The 14,904-nt window shown below is 52.0% G+C and overlaps 1 protein-coding gene across 1 annotated transcript in view; it reads left to right on the top strand.

Moving 5' to 3' along the window:
• Window positions 1-14,904, top strand: part of KDM6B (lysine demethylase 6B) — a 53,155-nt gene that overhangs the window by 9,229 nt on the left and 29,022 nt on the right. The window contains 5 exon segments of the mRNA XM_087715029.1: window positions 8,496-8,636; window positions 10,695-10,821; window positions 12,642-12,684; window positions 12,686-12,741; window positions 14,034-14,262. Of these exon segments, the coding sequence (XP_087571155.1) occupies window positions 10,700-10,821; window positions 12,642-12,684; window positions 12,686-12,741; window positions 14,034-14,262 (450 nt within the window). The 5' untranslated portion in view covers window positions 8,496-8,636; window positions 10,695-10,699.

Below are 14,904 nucleotides of genomic sequence, written 5' to 3'. Positions count from 1 at the left end.
CCCCGTGGTCATGTGATAAAAATCCGGACGCTTGGAAACTGACTCCTATTTATGACAGTCGCAACGAGTGTGTGTGTGTCACACGATCCTCTTTTACAACCAGCCAAGTCCATGGAGAAGCCAGATTTCCTTAACGACCTCATGATTTGCTCCACAACTGCAGGGATTCATTTAACAACGGTGGTAAGAATCGGGGTATCAAAACTTACTCAGCCACTGTCTCGCTTAGCGGCAGAAATTTTGGGCTCCACGGCGGTCGTAAGTCGGGGACTCCCTGCATTCTAGAAGGCCGCGGTCCTGATTCACTCTTGTTTATCCTTGCTCACGCCGATTCTGGGTCAATATTCCCACTTCTTTTGCAAAAATATTCCTCTCGCCATCCCCCTCCTATACCTAACGCACGTAATATACACTTACCCCACGCACTCCGGGCCTTGTGAATTGCTTCTTCCTTTGCGGTTTTTGCCCCCTTTTGTATCCTTTCAAGTTCCCCTTTCTTGTAAATCCGTACAACTCGGAGCTCGCAAAAACATTTTTTGTTATTTTTTTGGTCGTCATTTTCGGAGAAGTGGCTGCGGGGGGTGGGGAGGGGAGGCGAAGGAAGTTGCGAAGAGCAGGATGATGCCCAAAATGCTGAGCTGGGCAGCGTGGGCAGAGGGAAGGTTGAGGGACGGGGAGCGGGGGGGGGAGGAAGCCTGGCACCCAGCAAAAAATTGCTGACTTGGTCGAATCGGTCCGAGTGACGTTTCGGGGAGTCCCGGGGAAGCCATGGCCGCATTGCAGGGGTGGAAAAAACGAAGGGTGCCACACGTTCCTCGTTCCTTTTCTTGCCGTGCTCCGTGATGCGTCGGGGTGTGCCTTGCTGGAAGTGCCGGCGTTGGAAATCCCCTGCGCATCACCAGCCTGACGTACGGAGGGTGGAGGGGGTGGGTGGGGCAGGCGCAGGCGCCAACACAGGTGGGGGAGCCTCTCTGCTTACCCAGAATTCTCTGTACGATGCAAAGATCAGAAACATGCGGCAGGATTCGGGGTTGAGTGGGACCGCGGGCACAGCCGCATGGCGACTTAGTTGAGTGGGGGTTTTTTGGAGGGTTTTTGGTTTTTAGACGGGGGCATTCCCGTCCCCTCTCTTTTCCAATTTGCATGCCGCTTCCTCGGTGCCATCCCGGGCAGTCCGTGCCGGGGCGGGGGGAGGGGAGGTCTCCGATTTCCCACGATGCCAATTCTGCCAGGGCTGGATTGCTATGCCCATCGTAGTTTCTTTGCCTGAAGAAACCTCATTCAAGTCTTGGACGGCAGGACACTGTCCCGGCGGGTGGATTGATTAAATGACAGGGAGTCCTCGACTTAACGACTGCAACAGGGCTCCGAATTTCTGTCCGCTGCTAAGCGACATCTGCCCCATTTCCCGACCTTTCCTGCCAGGTTTGTGAGGCCAATAACACACACACACACACACACACACACAGGGACACTGCGACCATCGTAAATGTCAGTCCATGGTCCAGCATTACAATGTTACAACGGACGTAAGTGTGAAAAAACGGCCGTTGGTCCCTTTTTTCCAGTGCAGCTGTAGCTTAGAACGGTCGCTAAATGAATTGGTGTTAAGTCCAGGTCTATCAACTTCTGCTGGCAAGCTGTTCATTGATTAATTCATAGGATGACAGAGGTGGAAGGGACCTTGAAGGTCATTGAGTCCAACCCCCTGCCCAAGCAGGAAACCCTACTACACCATTTCTAGTAGATGGCAGTCCAGTCTCTTCTGGAAAGCCTCCAATGATGGCGGTCCTTCCAGTAACCACGGAGGGTTTGAAAGGTGGCAGCTACACCTTGAACGGAACCGGGGAGTAACACGGCCACCGATGCAGCTCACGCAAGCGATTCGCACCAGGATTCTTGGCATCGCCGCTGCCAATCTAGAGTTGCTCCTGGATGCCAGACTTGGGGTTGGGTGGAAACAGTGTCTTGCGATGTTTGTGAATGGATTGCGTGTCCTTGCGATGTTTGTGTGTAGATCGTGCGTGCGTCTTGCGATGTTTAGAACTGTATCATGTGTGCGTCGTGCAATGTTTGGGTGCGTCGCTGAACGATCAAAAGGGAGACATGGAGCGGGCATCTGGTACCCGAATCATGACCCACGGCAACAACAGGTAGACAGGTCACCGTCCTTAACGTCCATGCCCACGGTTTTCCCAGGCCGACTGTGTAGACAGGATACCCAACGACGTGTGGGCTTTCGCCCGCAGTACACACCCTGAACGGCGCGCGGGCAAGCGTTCCGCGAGGGGCGGCAGTGTGTTGGCGAAAAGGCAAAGGGCCCATACGGCTCAGCACGCGGAAACGAGATATTTCAGGAATCCCTGCCGTTGTGGTTGTTGACTCCGTGGGCGCGACTTCTCCATGGTGGCAAACAAAGCAACTCGGAGAACGCCCCCCCCCCCAAAGAAAATGTCCCAAGCAAACTGTTGTTCAGCGGCTTGGAAAAATTCCAGCCAATCGGAATTTGGAATTGTAAATAGAAGGAGCAGTTGGCCGGGTTTGGGGTCCCGTTTCTGGACTGAAAACCAGCCGGAGTTCTTTATAGCAGACAGTGTAGAACGGCAAATGGGGGTCGATCTTGTGTGTGCATCTTGCGAAGTTTGGGAGTGTATCTTGTGTCCTTGCGATGTTTCATTTCAGACAATTGGCTTTTCTTCAAAACCTCCAGTGTTGGAGCATCTACAACTTCTGGTGGCAAGCTGTTCCACCGGTGAACTGTTCTCACGCTCAGGAAACTCCTCCTCAGTTCTAAGTTGCTTCTCTCCTTGATTAGTTTCCACCCATTGCTTCTTGTCCTGCCCTCAGGTGCCCTGGAGAATAGCTTGACCTCCCTCTTCTTTGGGGCAGTCCCCCAAATATTGGAACGCTGCTATCACGCCCCCCCACTCCCTCCCCGGTCCTTCTCGTCATTCAACGAGACGTTCCCCAATGCCTGCAACCGTTCTTCCCTCCAGAAGTTGTGGGTGCTCCCTCACTGGAGGCTTTCAAGCAGAGATCGGACAGCCGTTGATCTGAAACGGTTGAAGGTCTCCTGCTTGAGCAGGGGGGGTTGGACTAGATGACCTCCAAGGTCCCGTTGTGATTTTTGTGATACGGTTTAGAGCGCAGGAAAGGGCGCGTTGGTTCCAGGTCCTCCTTTTGGACACACTGCCCCCAAGGTGAAAGGTCTTCATCCCTCCGTGGCGGTCTTCATACGTGACTTAACCTTTGCACGCTTCGCGGGAGGGGATCACTTCCCCTTCGGAGTTTGCACGCCCCGTCACACCACGCCGGTCGTACTTTGCTCGCCGTTGCACAAAGCGATGTGCCATCGATGGGGCCTTGTAGCTTCCTCCTCCTCTCTCGTCCGGAGGCGTGCAAGGAAGTCCTGCCAGCTGCTCACTACCCTCCCCCCCTTCCCCCCCCTCTTCCACTCGGCTGTTTGGCAGGCGTGCAACGCACGATTGCCGTGCCCCGGCTGGGCTCTGTTCTTAAACCACAACCGCCCTCCCTGCCTGCTCGGGAGCCAAACTTAGCTCGGGGCGGTTCCAGAAATAGCTACGGGTGTCCGGCCCGGCTGTAGCCACGTCTGGGGCCGGAGGGGAGGGGGGGGCGAAGACGAGACCCCCTCCGTGGGTGGGTTCCCACGGATCGTGTCTGGTTATAAAAAGCCTGTCTCGACCACAGCAAAGGATGGGATCTGATCTGGCCAGTGCGTCTTGTCTGGCTCCGGTTTCTGGCAGGGACACCGGGCCGGAGAAGGGTGGGTGAGTCACAGGCCCTGTGGGGGTGGACACAGCCCCTCCCCTCTCCCGTGGGGGTCTCTTCGTGGCGGGCGGCGTGGGAAAAAAACAACAGCGGCTCCCAATTCCGGTCGCATTGGAAGAGGAAGTTGAGCCAAAGTTTTTTTTTCCCATAAAAAAATGGTTCATTCATTCATTTATTCGTTTATTCATTCCTTCCTTCATTCATCCCGCAGCTGCTGGGCTGAGCTCGGCCCATTTGACAGATGGAAAGATGGAGGGGACCGAAAAAGAGCCAATTGGAGTCCCCGTGGTTAAAAAGCACCCGGCTGCCATCAGTTTTAATCAGAATAGAGCTGGGAAAGGGACCTTGGAGGTCTTCTAGTCCAGCCCCCTTCCCAAGCAGGAGACCATTTGAGATAAATATGTAATATAATCAGAATAAAGCTGGAAAAGGGATCTTGGAGGTCTTCTAGTCCAGCCCGCTTCCCAAGCAGGAGACCATTTGAGATAAATATGTAATATAATCAGAATAGAGCTGGAAAAGGGACCTTGGAGGTCTTCTAGTCCAGCCCCCTTCCCAAGCAGGAGAACATTTGAGATAAATATGTAATATAATCAGAATAAATCTGGAAAAGGGATCTTGGAGGTCTTCTAGTCCAGCCCCCTTCCCAAGCAGGAGACTCTATTCTATTTCGATCAGAATAGAGCTGGAAAAGGGACCCAGGAGGTCTTCTAGTCCAGCCCCCTTCCCAACCAGGAGACCATTTGAGATAAATATGTAATATAATTAGAATAAATCTGGAAAAGGGATCTTGGAGGTCTTCTAGTCCAGCCCCCTTCCCAAGCAGGAGACCATTTGAGATAAATATGTAATATAATCAGAATAGAGCTGGAAAAGGGACCTTGGAGGTCTTCTAGTCCAGCCCCCTTCCCAAGCAGGAGACTCTATTCTATTTCGATCAGAATAGAGCTGGAAAAGGGATCTTGGAGGTCTTCTAGTCCAGCCCCCTTCCCAAGCAGGAGACCATTTGAGATAAATATGTAATATAATTAGAATAAATCTGGAAAAGGGACCTTGGAGGTCTTCTAGTCCAGCCCCCTTCCCAAGCAGGAGACCATTTGAGATAAATATGTAATATAATCAGAATAGAGCTGGAAAAGGGATCTTGGAGGTCTTCTAGTCCAGCCCCCTTCCCAAGCAGGAGACCATTTGAGATAAATATGTAATATAATCAGAATAGAGCTGGAAAAGGGACCTTGGAGGTCTTCTAGTCCAGCCCCCTTCCCAAGCAGGAGACTCTATTCTATTTCGATCAGAATAGAGCTGGAAAAGGGATCTTGGAGGTCTTCTAGTCCAGCCCCCTTCCCAAGCAGGAGACCATTTGAGATAAATATGTAATATAATCAGAATAGAGCTGGAAAAGGGACCTTGGAGGTCTTCTAGTCCAGCCCCCTTCCCAAGCAGGAGACCATTTGAGATAAATATGTAATATAATCAGAATAGAGCTGGAAAAGGGATCTTGGAGGTCTTCTAGTCCAGCCCCCTTCCCAAGCAGGAGACCATTTGAGATAAATATGTAATATAATCAGAATAGAGCTGGAAAAGGGACCTTGGAGGTCTTCTAGTCCAGCCCCCTTCCCAAGCAGGAGACTCTATTCTATTTCGATCAGAATAGAGCTGGAAAAGGGATCTTGGAGGTCTTCTAGTCCAGCCCCCTTCCCAAGCAGGAGACCATTTGAGATAAATATGTAATATAATCAGAATAAATCTGGAAAAGGGATCTTGGAGGTCTTCTAGTCCAGCCCCCTTCCCAAGCAGGAGACTCTATTCTATTTCGATCAGAATAGAGATGGAAAAGGGACCCTAGAGGTCTTCTAGTCCAGCCCCCTTCCCATCAGGAGACCATTTGAGATAAATATGTAATATAATCAGAATAAATCTGGAAAAGGGATCTTGGAGGTCTTCTAGTCCAGCCCCCTTCCCAAGCAGGAGACTCTATTCTATTTCGATCAGAATAGAGCTGGAAAAGGGACCTTGGAGGTCTTCTAGTCCAACCCCCTGTTCAAGCAGGAGATCCTTATTTCAGACAAATAATTGCCCAGTCTCTTCTTAAAAACATCCCGTGTTTTTCATACTTACGACCATTTTTCATACTTATGATCGTTGCATCATCCTCATGGACACGTGATCTCGGGAATGGACTCGTATTTATGACGGTTGCCAGTGTCCCGGCCGGCGTCCTCTTTTGGGACCTGTCAAGCCGGGTCAACGGGGAAGGCAGATTCACTTAACAACTGTAATAGCTGAAGTGATTCACTTAACAACGGTGGGGGAGAAAAGTCACCAAACGGATGGGACCGAGCTCCTCGCTTAACCAATGTTTCACTTAACAACAGACACGTTGAGCTCAATGGCGGTCGTATGTCGAGGACTACCTGTAGAAACCAGGAGACTCTGAGTTCTAATTCTGCCGTAGGCATAAGAGCCAGCTGGGGGATTCTGGGGGATTTGGGGCCAGTAGGAAAATAGAAGGAAGGGGGGCCTTCATGCCACCATAATGGAATTCCACCGTGTACGTCGTGGCTGGGAATGATGGGATTCGGAGTTCAACCCATGGGCTCCCTTAGTTGCCAGATACTTGAGGACCTACAACGGAACCCCAAATTCCCTTTGCTAAGCGAGACAATTGCTGAGCTCTGCCCCATCAAACGACCTTTCTTGCCACTCTTGATTAAGGGAATCCCGGCCGTTCTTAAGTGAGTCACACGGTTGTAAAGCGAAGCTGGCTTTTCCCCATTGACTTGGCTTGTTGCAAAAGGGGAATCCAATAACCCCAGGAATCTACAACCGTCATAAATACGAGTCAGTTGCCAAGCCTCTGGGTTTTCATCACGTGATGATGCCCGCAACGGTCGTTAAGTGTGAAAAAGGGTTCCTGTCACTCCCAGTGCCATTGCAACTTCGGTCAATAAACAAACTCTTGTAAGTTCGTCACTAAGTGAACTCTTGTAAGTTCATCACTAAATGAACTCTTGTAAGTTCGTCACTAAATGAACTCTTGTAAGTTCGTCGCTAAATGAACTCTTGTAAGTTCATCACTAAATGAACTCTTGTAAGTTCATCACTAAACAAAATGCTGTAAGTTCGTCACTAAACGAACTCTTATAAGTTTGTCACTAAATGAACTCTTGTAAGTTCATCGCTAAACGAACTCTTGTAAGTTCGTCGCTAAACGAACTCTTGTAAGTTCGTCGCTAAAGGAACTCTTGTAAGTTCGTCGCTAAACGAACTCTTTCCACTCCCGCCGCCGCATAGCAGCTTTGCAGAGCCTGTTGCAACTTAGAACAGTTACTAAACGAAGCGTTGTAAGTCAAGGACGACCTATAAAAATCCTGCCCTTAAATGCAGGTTCAAACCACGCCATTAATTCTTTGGTCCAATGCTGAGCAGCTGGAAGATGGGCGGACTCCAAGTCCCAGAATTCCCCAGGCAGGCATGCAGGCTGAGGAATTCTGGGAGTTGAAGTCCTTCCAGTTTAAGAAGCACTGTATTTAGTTCATAGCGCCTAACTCTTCCCCCTCCTCCCATCAGCTGGCCAGGCAGTAGCAATCGCTGATCGCGAGTGCGGCTCTCGGCCGCCCCTCCTCATTTATCTCTATGGTTTCAGACCCCTCTGGAAGATCAAGGCGAACGCTGATTGGTGGCCGTCGGGAGGAGGGGGCGCGATTGGCTGCTCGGCTGGAGAAAGAGAGGCACAAGGCACTTGGGCTAAGAACAGCCGGCTTGGCAGGGGTTAATGTTGGAGGCGGGCGGAACGCCGGCCCCGCCTTCCCACCTCCCAAGCCAGCCGTTCCATTGGACGCGGGGGCCAGAAGGTGCCCTCCCTCCGGAGGCGTGGCCCGCGCTGATAGGCGGGAGGGTTAAAAAAAAAAAAACACCACCGCCGAGGGTTAACCCTCTCCTGCCCGTAGCGAGGTGAGTGAACTCGGTATGCGGGATGGCAACGACCCCCGAACAGCGGCGGAAAAGGCAGCTGCTTCCGCCTCTTCGGGCTTGGACGTTGGGGTCGCCTTCCACGTGCTGGAAGTAGGGCTGGAAGGGGGGGAAAGTGGGGGAAAGGGAAGCCCGGGTTTTAAAAAGATGCCGGTTCAGAGCGACGCGTGTCGTGTGAATGCTCCCTAAAGCGTGTCCGCGTGTTATTTGGAGGGGGGGGGGTCGAGGCTAAGATGAAACCTGGGATTTTTCCCCGGAGGGAAGGAAATACATGCATCTTTGGATTTGATATCCCCCTTTTGTTTTAGAGACTAAAAAAAAAATATTGGACTACAACTCCCATCGCTCCCAGCCAGAGCACAGGAAAGCCCTTAGCAGCCCATCCTAGAACTCGGCTCGAAGGGTGGGGGGGGGAATTGCTGCTCTTCCCAAACCTGGCTTCTCCCCATTCCCGCAAACCCCAGTTTCCCTCTCCGTAACTGCATTCACACAACCTAGCAACCTTTTGCACGTTTGGTTGAGGTCTGTTCTGGGTGCGAAAGTTCCCCCTAAAAAGAAGGAAAAGGCAATTTCCAAGCTTGGCATCGGTGGGTGGCTTAGAAGACCCCCCCCCCCTTCCTCCTTCCTGGGTAGGGGGGCAGAACAAGGGGGTCACGAGATTGTCAGAAGGGGGTTCAGAGCGTCATAAGTGCGAATTTAAACGGTGTCTCTCTCTCTCTCTCTCTTTCTTGCAGCATTCTATGTGGTTGTGACCGCCGGAGGCTTTAGACCCGGAGGAGGTCTAAATTATCAGCGGCTGGCGGGGGGGCGCCTGTCGCCCGGATCTGGGGGGGGTGGAGGGTGGGGAACGAAGACGCGTCCACAGCGGCAGAAAGGTAAGAGATGGTCTTGGGGGTGGGGAGGGGAGCATGGGAGAGGGGGTCCGATGGAGACATAAAAGCACGAAGTGGCCCATAAAATGGGTAGAAGGGAGAGGTCTTCTATCAGGGGTCTCCCAACTTTGGCAACACTAAGACTGGTGGACTTCAACTCCCAGGATTCCCCTTTGCTGGCTGGGGAATTCTGGGACTTGAAGACTTCAACTCCCAGAATTCCTCAGCCACATTAAGACTTGTGGACTAAGTCTACAAGGATGTAGGAATTCTGGGAGTTGAAGTCCCCAACTCTTAAAGCGGCTGAGGGATTCTGGGAATTGAGGTCCCCAACTCTTAAAGCGACTGAGGGATTCTGGGAATTGAAGTCCCCAAGTCTTAAAGCGACCGAGGGATTCTGGGAATTGAAGTCCCCAAGTCTTAAAGCGACCGAGGGATTCTGGGAATTGAAGTCCCCAACTCTTAAAGCGGCTGAGGGATTCTGGGAATTGAAGTCCCCAAGTCTTAAAGTGACCGAGGGATTCTGGGAATTGAAGTCTACCAGTCTTTAAGCGGCTGAGGGATTCTGGAAGTTGAAGTCCACCAGAATTAAAGCGGCTGAGGGATTCTGGGAATTGAAGTCCCCAAGTCTTAAAGCGACCGAGGGATTCTGGGAATTGAAGTCCCCAAGTCTTAAAGCGACCGAGGGATTCTGGGAGTTGAAGACCCCAAGTCTTAAAGCGACTGAGGGATTCTGGGAATTGAAGTCCCCAAGTCTTAAAGCGGCTGAGGGACTCTGGGAATTGAAGTCCCCAAGTCTTAAAGCGACTGAGGGATTCTGGGAATTGAAGTCTACCAGTCTTAAAGCGGCTGAGGGACTCTGGAAGTTGAAGTCCACCAGAATTAAAGCAGCTGAGGGATTCTGGGAATTGAAGTCCCCAAGTCTTAAAATGACTGAGGGATTCTGGGAATTGAAGTCTACCAGTCTTAAAGCGGCTGAGGGACTCTGGAAGTTGAAGTCCACCAGAATTAAAGCAGCTGAGGGATTCTGGGAATTGAAGTCCCCAAGTCTTAAAATGACTGAGGGATTCTGGGAATTGAAGTCTACCAGTCTTAAAGCGGCTGAGGGACTCTGGAAGTTGAAGTCCACCAGAATTAAAGCGGCTGAGGGATTCTGGGAATTGAAGTCCCCAAGTCTTAAAGTGACTGAGGGATTCTGGGAATTGAAGTCCCCAAGTCTTAAAGTGACATGGTTTATCTTATCTTTCTTGGCCCCAAACCCCCATTTGGGTCTTGTGGGAAGGAGAGTCAGTTTCGTCGGGTTGTTAAGGTGCTGGTTTAGAAACAGGGAGACGGGGAGTTCTAATCCCGCCTTAGGCATGGAAGCCGGCTGGGTGACTTTGTGCCAATCACCAGGCAAACTATGAGTTCTAGTCCCGTCTTAGATTTAAAAAAAGCCTATTGGGTGACTTTTTGCCAATCACCAGGCGAACTGGGAGTTCTAGTCCCACCTTAGACAAGAGAGCCTATTGGGTGACTTTGTGCCAATCACCAGGCGACTGGGAGTTCTCGTCCCACCTCAAGCCTGAATGGTGACTTGAGTAACTTTTCATCCAATTGCCAGCCAGCCGGGAGTTCTAGTCCCGCCTTAGTCATGAAAGCCGATTGGGTGATTTGGGGGGGGCAGTCCCTCTCGCCCAGCCCAGCCCACCTCACGGGGTTGTTGTCGGGGGCGGGGGAGCCGAAAGGAGTATTGGGTATGTTCCACACCTTGAGTTGCTTATAAAGTTAAAAAAACGGCGGGATAAAAATGTTAAGAAATGTAATTTAAAACGAAGGAAGGACTAGAACTCACATACACCCGGTTTCCGCCTTGCTGCTTTTTAAACTGCCGCACAAAACGAAGTTCAACCAAAGGAAAGAGGCTTTTGTTTGTAGAAAGTGGGTATTTAGGAGAAGAGTTAAATTAAATCACGCGGTATAAAAAGGGCCCCGGATTATTTTTCGGAGGGGCAAGGCGGGAATGTCTCCATCCACAGCTGGTTCCCCCTAACCCCGTCGCTCTTCTTTTCCCGCCCGCAGACTGGATGCATCGAACGTTGGAACAGTTAGGGGTCCGTGCCGGGCGGGACCCTTTTTCTCTCGGCAACCTGGGTTGCAGCGGAGCCTGGAGTTCGTGCCATTCTCGCCCATGGCTCCCAGGGGGCAGGTATTCTGGGCAAGGGGAGGGCGAGAGGGTGGAGAGGGCCGGGTTCGTGGTGGTGGTGGTGGTGGTGGGGTCAACAGCTCCTGGGGGGTCTCAGTCAAGCCTGGCTGGTCCCCTCCCTCGTTTTTCCTTCCAAATTCTCGTTTCTCCAAGTGGAGAATGATTGGTAGACGACAGGGGTCGGCAACCTTAAACACTCAAAAGAGCCCAAAATGTCCAAACCGGAAGCCCCCCCCCCTCCCCAAGCCGACAGGAAATCCGGCTCCCCCACCATAGAGTTTCCTCCTAGCACAGCGTCTTTTTTCTTCTTCCTGTCCTAACTGAAAGCCCTATTAATTGTGGAGCTGACCAGTAACAGGAAGCCGCAGCAGAGGGATGAAAGAGCCACATGCGGCTCCGGAGCTGCATGTGGCTCATCTGGTATATAATAAGTTTTTTTTTAAAAAAAATAAACTTTTTTTGAGTTTTCTGGATAAATTCGTGCCTACAGGTAGTCCTTGACTTCCAACCGTTCATTTAGTGACGCTTGAGAGTGACCGTGACACTAAAAAAACAGTGAACGTATGACCGTTTTTCCACACTTATGACCGTTAGAGCATTACCCCCCGATGGTGGTAAAAAGGGAGCAAAATTCACTTAGCAGCTGTCTCGCTTAGCAACGGAAACACTAGGCTCCATTGTGGTTGTACGTCAAGGACTGCCCCCCCTATGCAAATCTCTGCAGAGTAAATGGGCTCTGCACACAGGTGGTCCTCGATTTACGACCGGTTCCTTAGCACGAGTGGCCACTTTCTTTTGCCAGAAATAATGTATTGCTATTTTCAGGCAAAATAAAACACCCATTCCGGAAAATGAGGTTTGCTTAATGACTGCGTTGTTCACTTAGCGACTTTTCATTCACTTAATGACCATGCTGATTTGCATAATGCCCGCTCCAAAAAGGCCATCAAATCAAGTTTCTGCTTATGGGATGAATTGCTTGACGATTTATATGACCGTAATCCCAGGCTCAATTTGGGGTCGTAAATCAAGGACTACCTTCAATCCCACCAAGGTGGGCCTTCGTGCCCCCGAGCTGAGAAGAGAAGGGGTCCTTGGAGGTCTCTGAGCTTGGTTTTCCTTGCAGACGTTTCACAACCCAACTAGGCAACCTCATCAGTTCTGGATATGCAAACACCTCTCCCTTGTAGCACTGAGGACGTTGCCTGGTTGGGTCGTGAAACATCGGCAAGAAAACCACCAAACTCAGAGACCACCAAGGACCCCGAGCTGCAAATATTCCCCTTTATTGAGCTCAGAAGAGTGACAATCAGGAGGCTGTTAGTTCAATCCTAAATCGAGATAGATATTTCTCTCTCTGGGCACAATGAGAATATATCTGCCGAACAAAACTCCTCATCGGCAACAGGGAAAGGCATCTGGCCACTAAAACATTCAGCTCCATTCAGTTGCTCAGGACTCCACCCCGCCAGGGATTTGGGGGTCGTTAAAAGAGGACGATTGAGCTCAGAGGTCTAGAGAACCAGCTCAACCCCCTTGGGGGCTTCATCCCATTTATCTGGAGGGTCTTTCCCCCCCCCCCTTCCCCAAATCCCCGCGTGCCTCAACCACGGTTAGCTTCAGCGGCTGCCCTGTGTTTCTGTCGAAGCTTTGAGTGGGTGGGCAGTTTCGGTGTGGCCTCCTCTGCTTCCTCTCCCAAGTCTGCTCCTTTCACCTCGAGCGGGACCCCCGCCCCCTAATGGTCTCGGGGTGCTTTCCCCACCCCCCTCCCACAGCTGACGTCTCTTCTGTCTTTCCCTCCCACCCTGGTTTTCCGCCGCCAGGTGCTCCGCCAGTGCCGTCCAGCCACCTCTGCCCCTGCCGTTACCCGCCCAGCCATGGTGCTAATTTGGGGCAGTACAGCAAAGGCTACTATGCCCCCGGGTGAGTCTCGCGCCTGGCTGGGGGGGCGGGGCGGGCGTGGGAAGGAGAAAGGAAGCCCCCCCCCCACATACAAACCCCATAGATTGCATCTGGGAAAAGCTCCGAGCAGACCATTCCCCGTAGCCCTGATGATGTTCCCTAGTTGGGTGATGAAACATCCAGAAGGAAACCACCCCACTCAGAAAAGCATCTGTTTCCAAAATCCACCATTTCCTCTTCTTCTATTCCCCCCCCCCCAAATCTCTGCAAACCCCACACCCTCCTAACACTGATAGCGTTACCTAGATGGCTCACGAAAGGTCTGCAAGAAAGTTATCCAGCTCAGAGAGCACGAAGGACCTCATAAGTCCTCTTTCTCCTCCTTCTCCTCCTCCTCCTCCCAATCTCCACAACCCCTCCTCCCTCCTGGCACTGATAGCGTTACCTAGTTGGACCGTGAAACGTCTGCAAGAAAACCGATAGGCTCAGAGCCCGGACGGGTCCCTTCAGTTCGACCCTGAGCTCCAAAAAATAATTCTCTTTTGACCACAAAGGTCTTGCTGTATAGCTCTGTCCTTTTCAGCTTCTCTGCTGCCCTCCCCCTCCCTCCATCCCTGGCTCTCCCCTCCCCTTTGCTGGGTCCTTCTTAGATTCCCCCGCTCCATATCTGCAGGAACACCCCCCCCCCTTTCCTTTGAGACTGCTTCTTGTGGCCTGCCGAAAGCCGCAGATTCAGACAGTGAGGAGGTTGGGGAGGAAGATGGGCCAGTCCTGGAGTCTGGGGAAGGCTCTGCGTCGGAGGCAGAGAGGGGGCAAGGGCCGCCCCCGACAGTTACCAGCTGCCTTCGGAGTCGGACATCAGTGAGGCAGACGAACATCTGGAGCCTGTTCCCAGTGTGCGCATGCCCAGAGTTGCCAGACGAAGGGAAGAGCTAAAGAACAGGGGTCGACTTGAGAGTAAGGCCACAGGTGGACGGTGAATGGCCCCTCCCAGAGGGAATAAAAGAGGGAGCGCCAGGGGAGTGGAGTTTGCAGGAGACGATTAGTTCGCTTCATCGGTTTGGAGAATCCTGGCCAAGTTCTGCAGATCTCGGCCTGGAAGCTCTCCAAGCCAGATAAGGTCTGTGACCGTAAATCCACCCTTGAAAGACTTTGCTGAGTGGAAAGGAGCAGAATTCACAGTCGATTAATAAAAGAGTTTGTTCAGGCTCTCGGGAACCCTGCAATTCCCAGGGACCCCACCCCACGCTCTGGCTTCTTCGCTGACCTACTCATCGCGTCCCCCCCTCTTATTCCCCCCCTCCCCACTCCAGGAACCTTCCGCCCCGCCCCCTGCACGGGAAACTGGAGGCCATCCATGGCTGCGTCCAGGCACTGCTCCGTGACCAGGGCCAGCCCCACCTCTGGGAACAACTGGGGGAGATTTACGAATCCGAGCAAGACTGCGAGGAAGCCATTCGGTGCTATCAAAATGCCGCTCGCTACCAGCGCGACTACGGAAGCTACGGGAAGATGCACGCCCAGATCGGGAGGCTGCAACAGGTAGGAGGGCCGCGGGGCGGGGCGGGGCGGGGGGGATGCCCGAGTCGAGCGTCAGGCCTCGGGGGAGGAGCAGCAGAGGGGGCTAGAACTCACCGTCTCCTGGTGATTGGCCCCAAGTCACCCAGCTGGCTTTGAGGTTTAAGGTGGGACTAGAACTCACCGTCTCCTGGTGATTGGCCCAAAGTTTCCAAGTTGGCTTTCTTGCCTAAGGCAGTACTAGAGCTCCCAGTCACCTGGCGATTGGCACAAAGTGATACAGCCAACTTTGATGTCTAAGGTGGGACTAGAACTCACGGTCACCCGGTGCCCAAGATCTCCCAATCGATTGCCTAAAATGTGACTAGAATTCCCAGTCTCCTGGTGATTGGCCCAAAGTCCCCCGATTGGCTTTTGTGCCTAAGACCGAACTAGAATTCCCCGTTTCCCGGTTTCCTATTGGCTGCCTTAACCATTCCACCAAACTGCCCGAAATATTATTGGTCAAAGCAAAGAAAGCAACCCGTTTTTTTTCTTTTTCTTAAATCAGCCCTTTCCCCAGATTAAAAAGTGAAGAACAGTCTGTTTGTTTGGATGGGTGACCACCAGGAGATATTGCGAAACCCTTGCCCGAACTCTGTGAAGAAAAGCTTTTAACTTTTTTTT

The sequence above is a fragment of the Thamnophis sirtalis genome, unplaced genomic scaffold, assembly GCF_051295495.1.
Source record: "Thamnophis sirtalis isolate CommonGarterSnake01/CBP01778 unplaced genomic scaffold, rThaSir2_p1.2 scaffold_4, whole genome shotgun sequence".
NCBI lineage: Eukaryota > Metazoa > Chordata > Lepidosauria > Squamata > Natricidae > Thamnophis > Thamnophis sirtalis.
The sequence above is the reverse complement of the archived record's forward strand: the minus strand, read 5'-3'. Positions and strand labels throughout refer to the sequence as shown.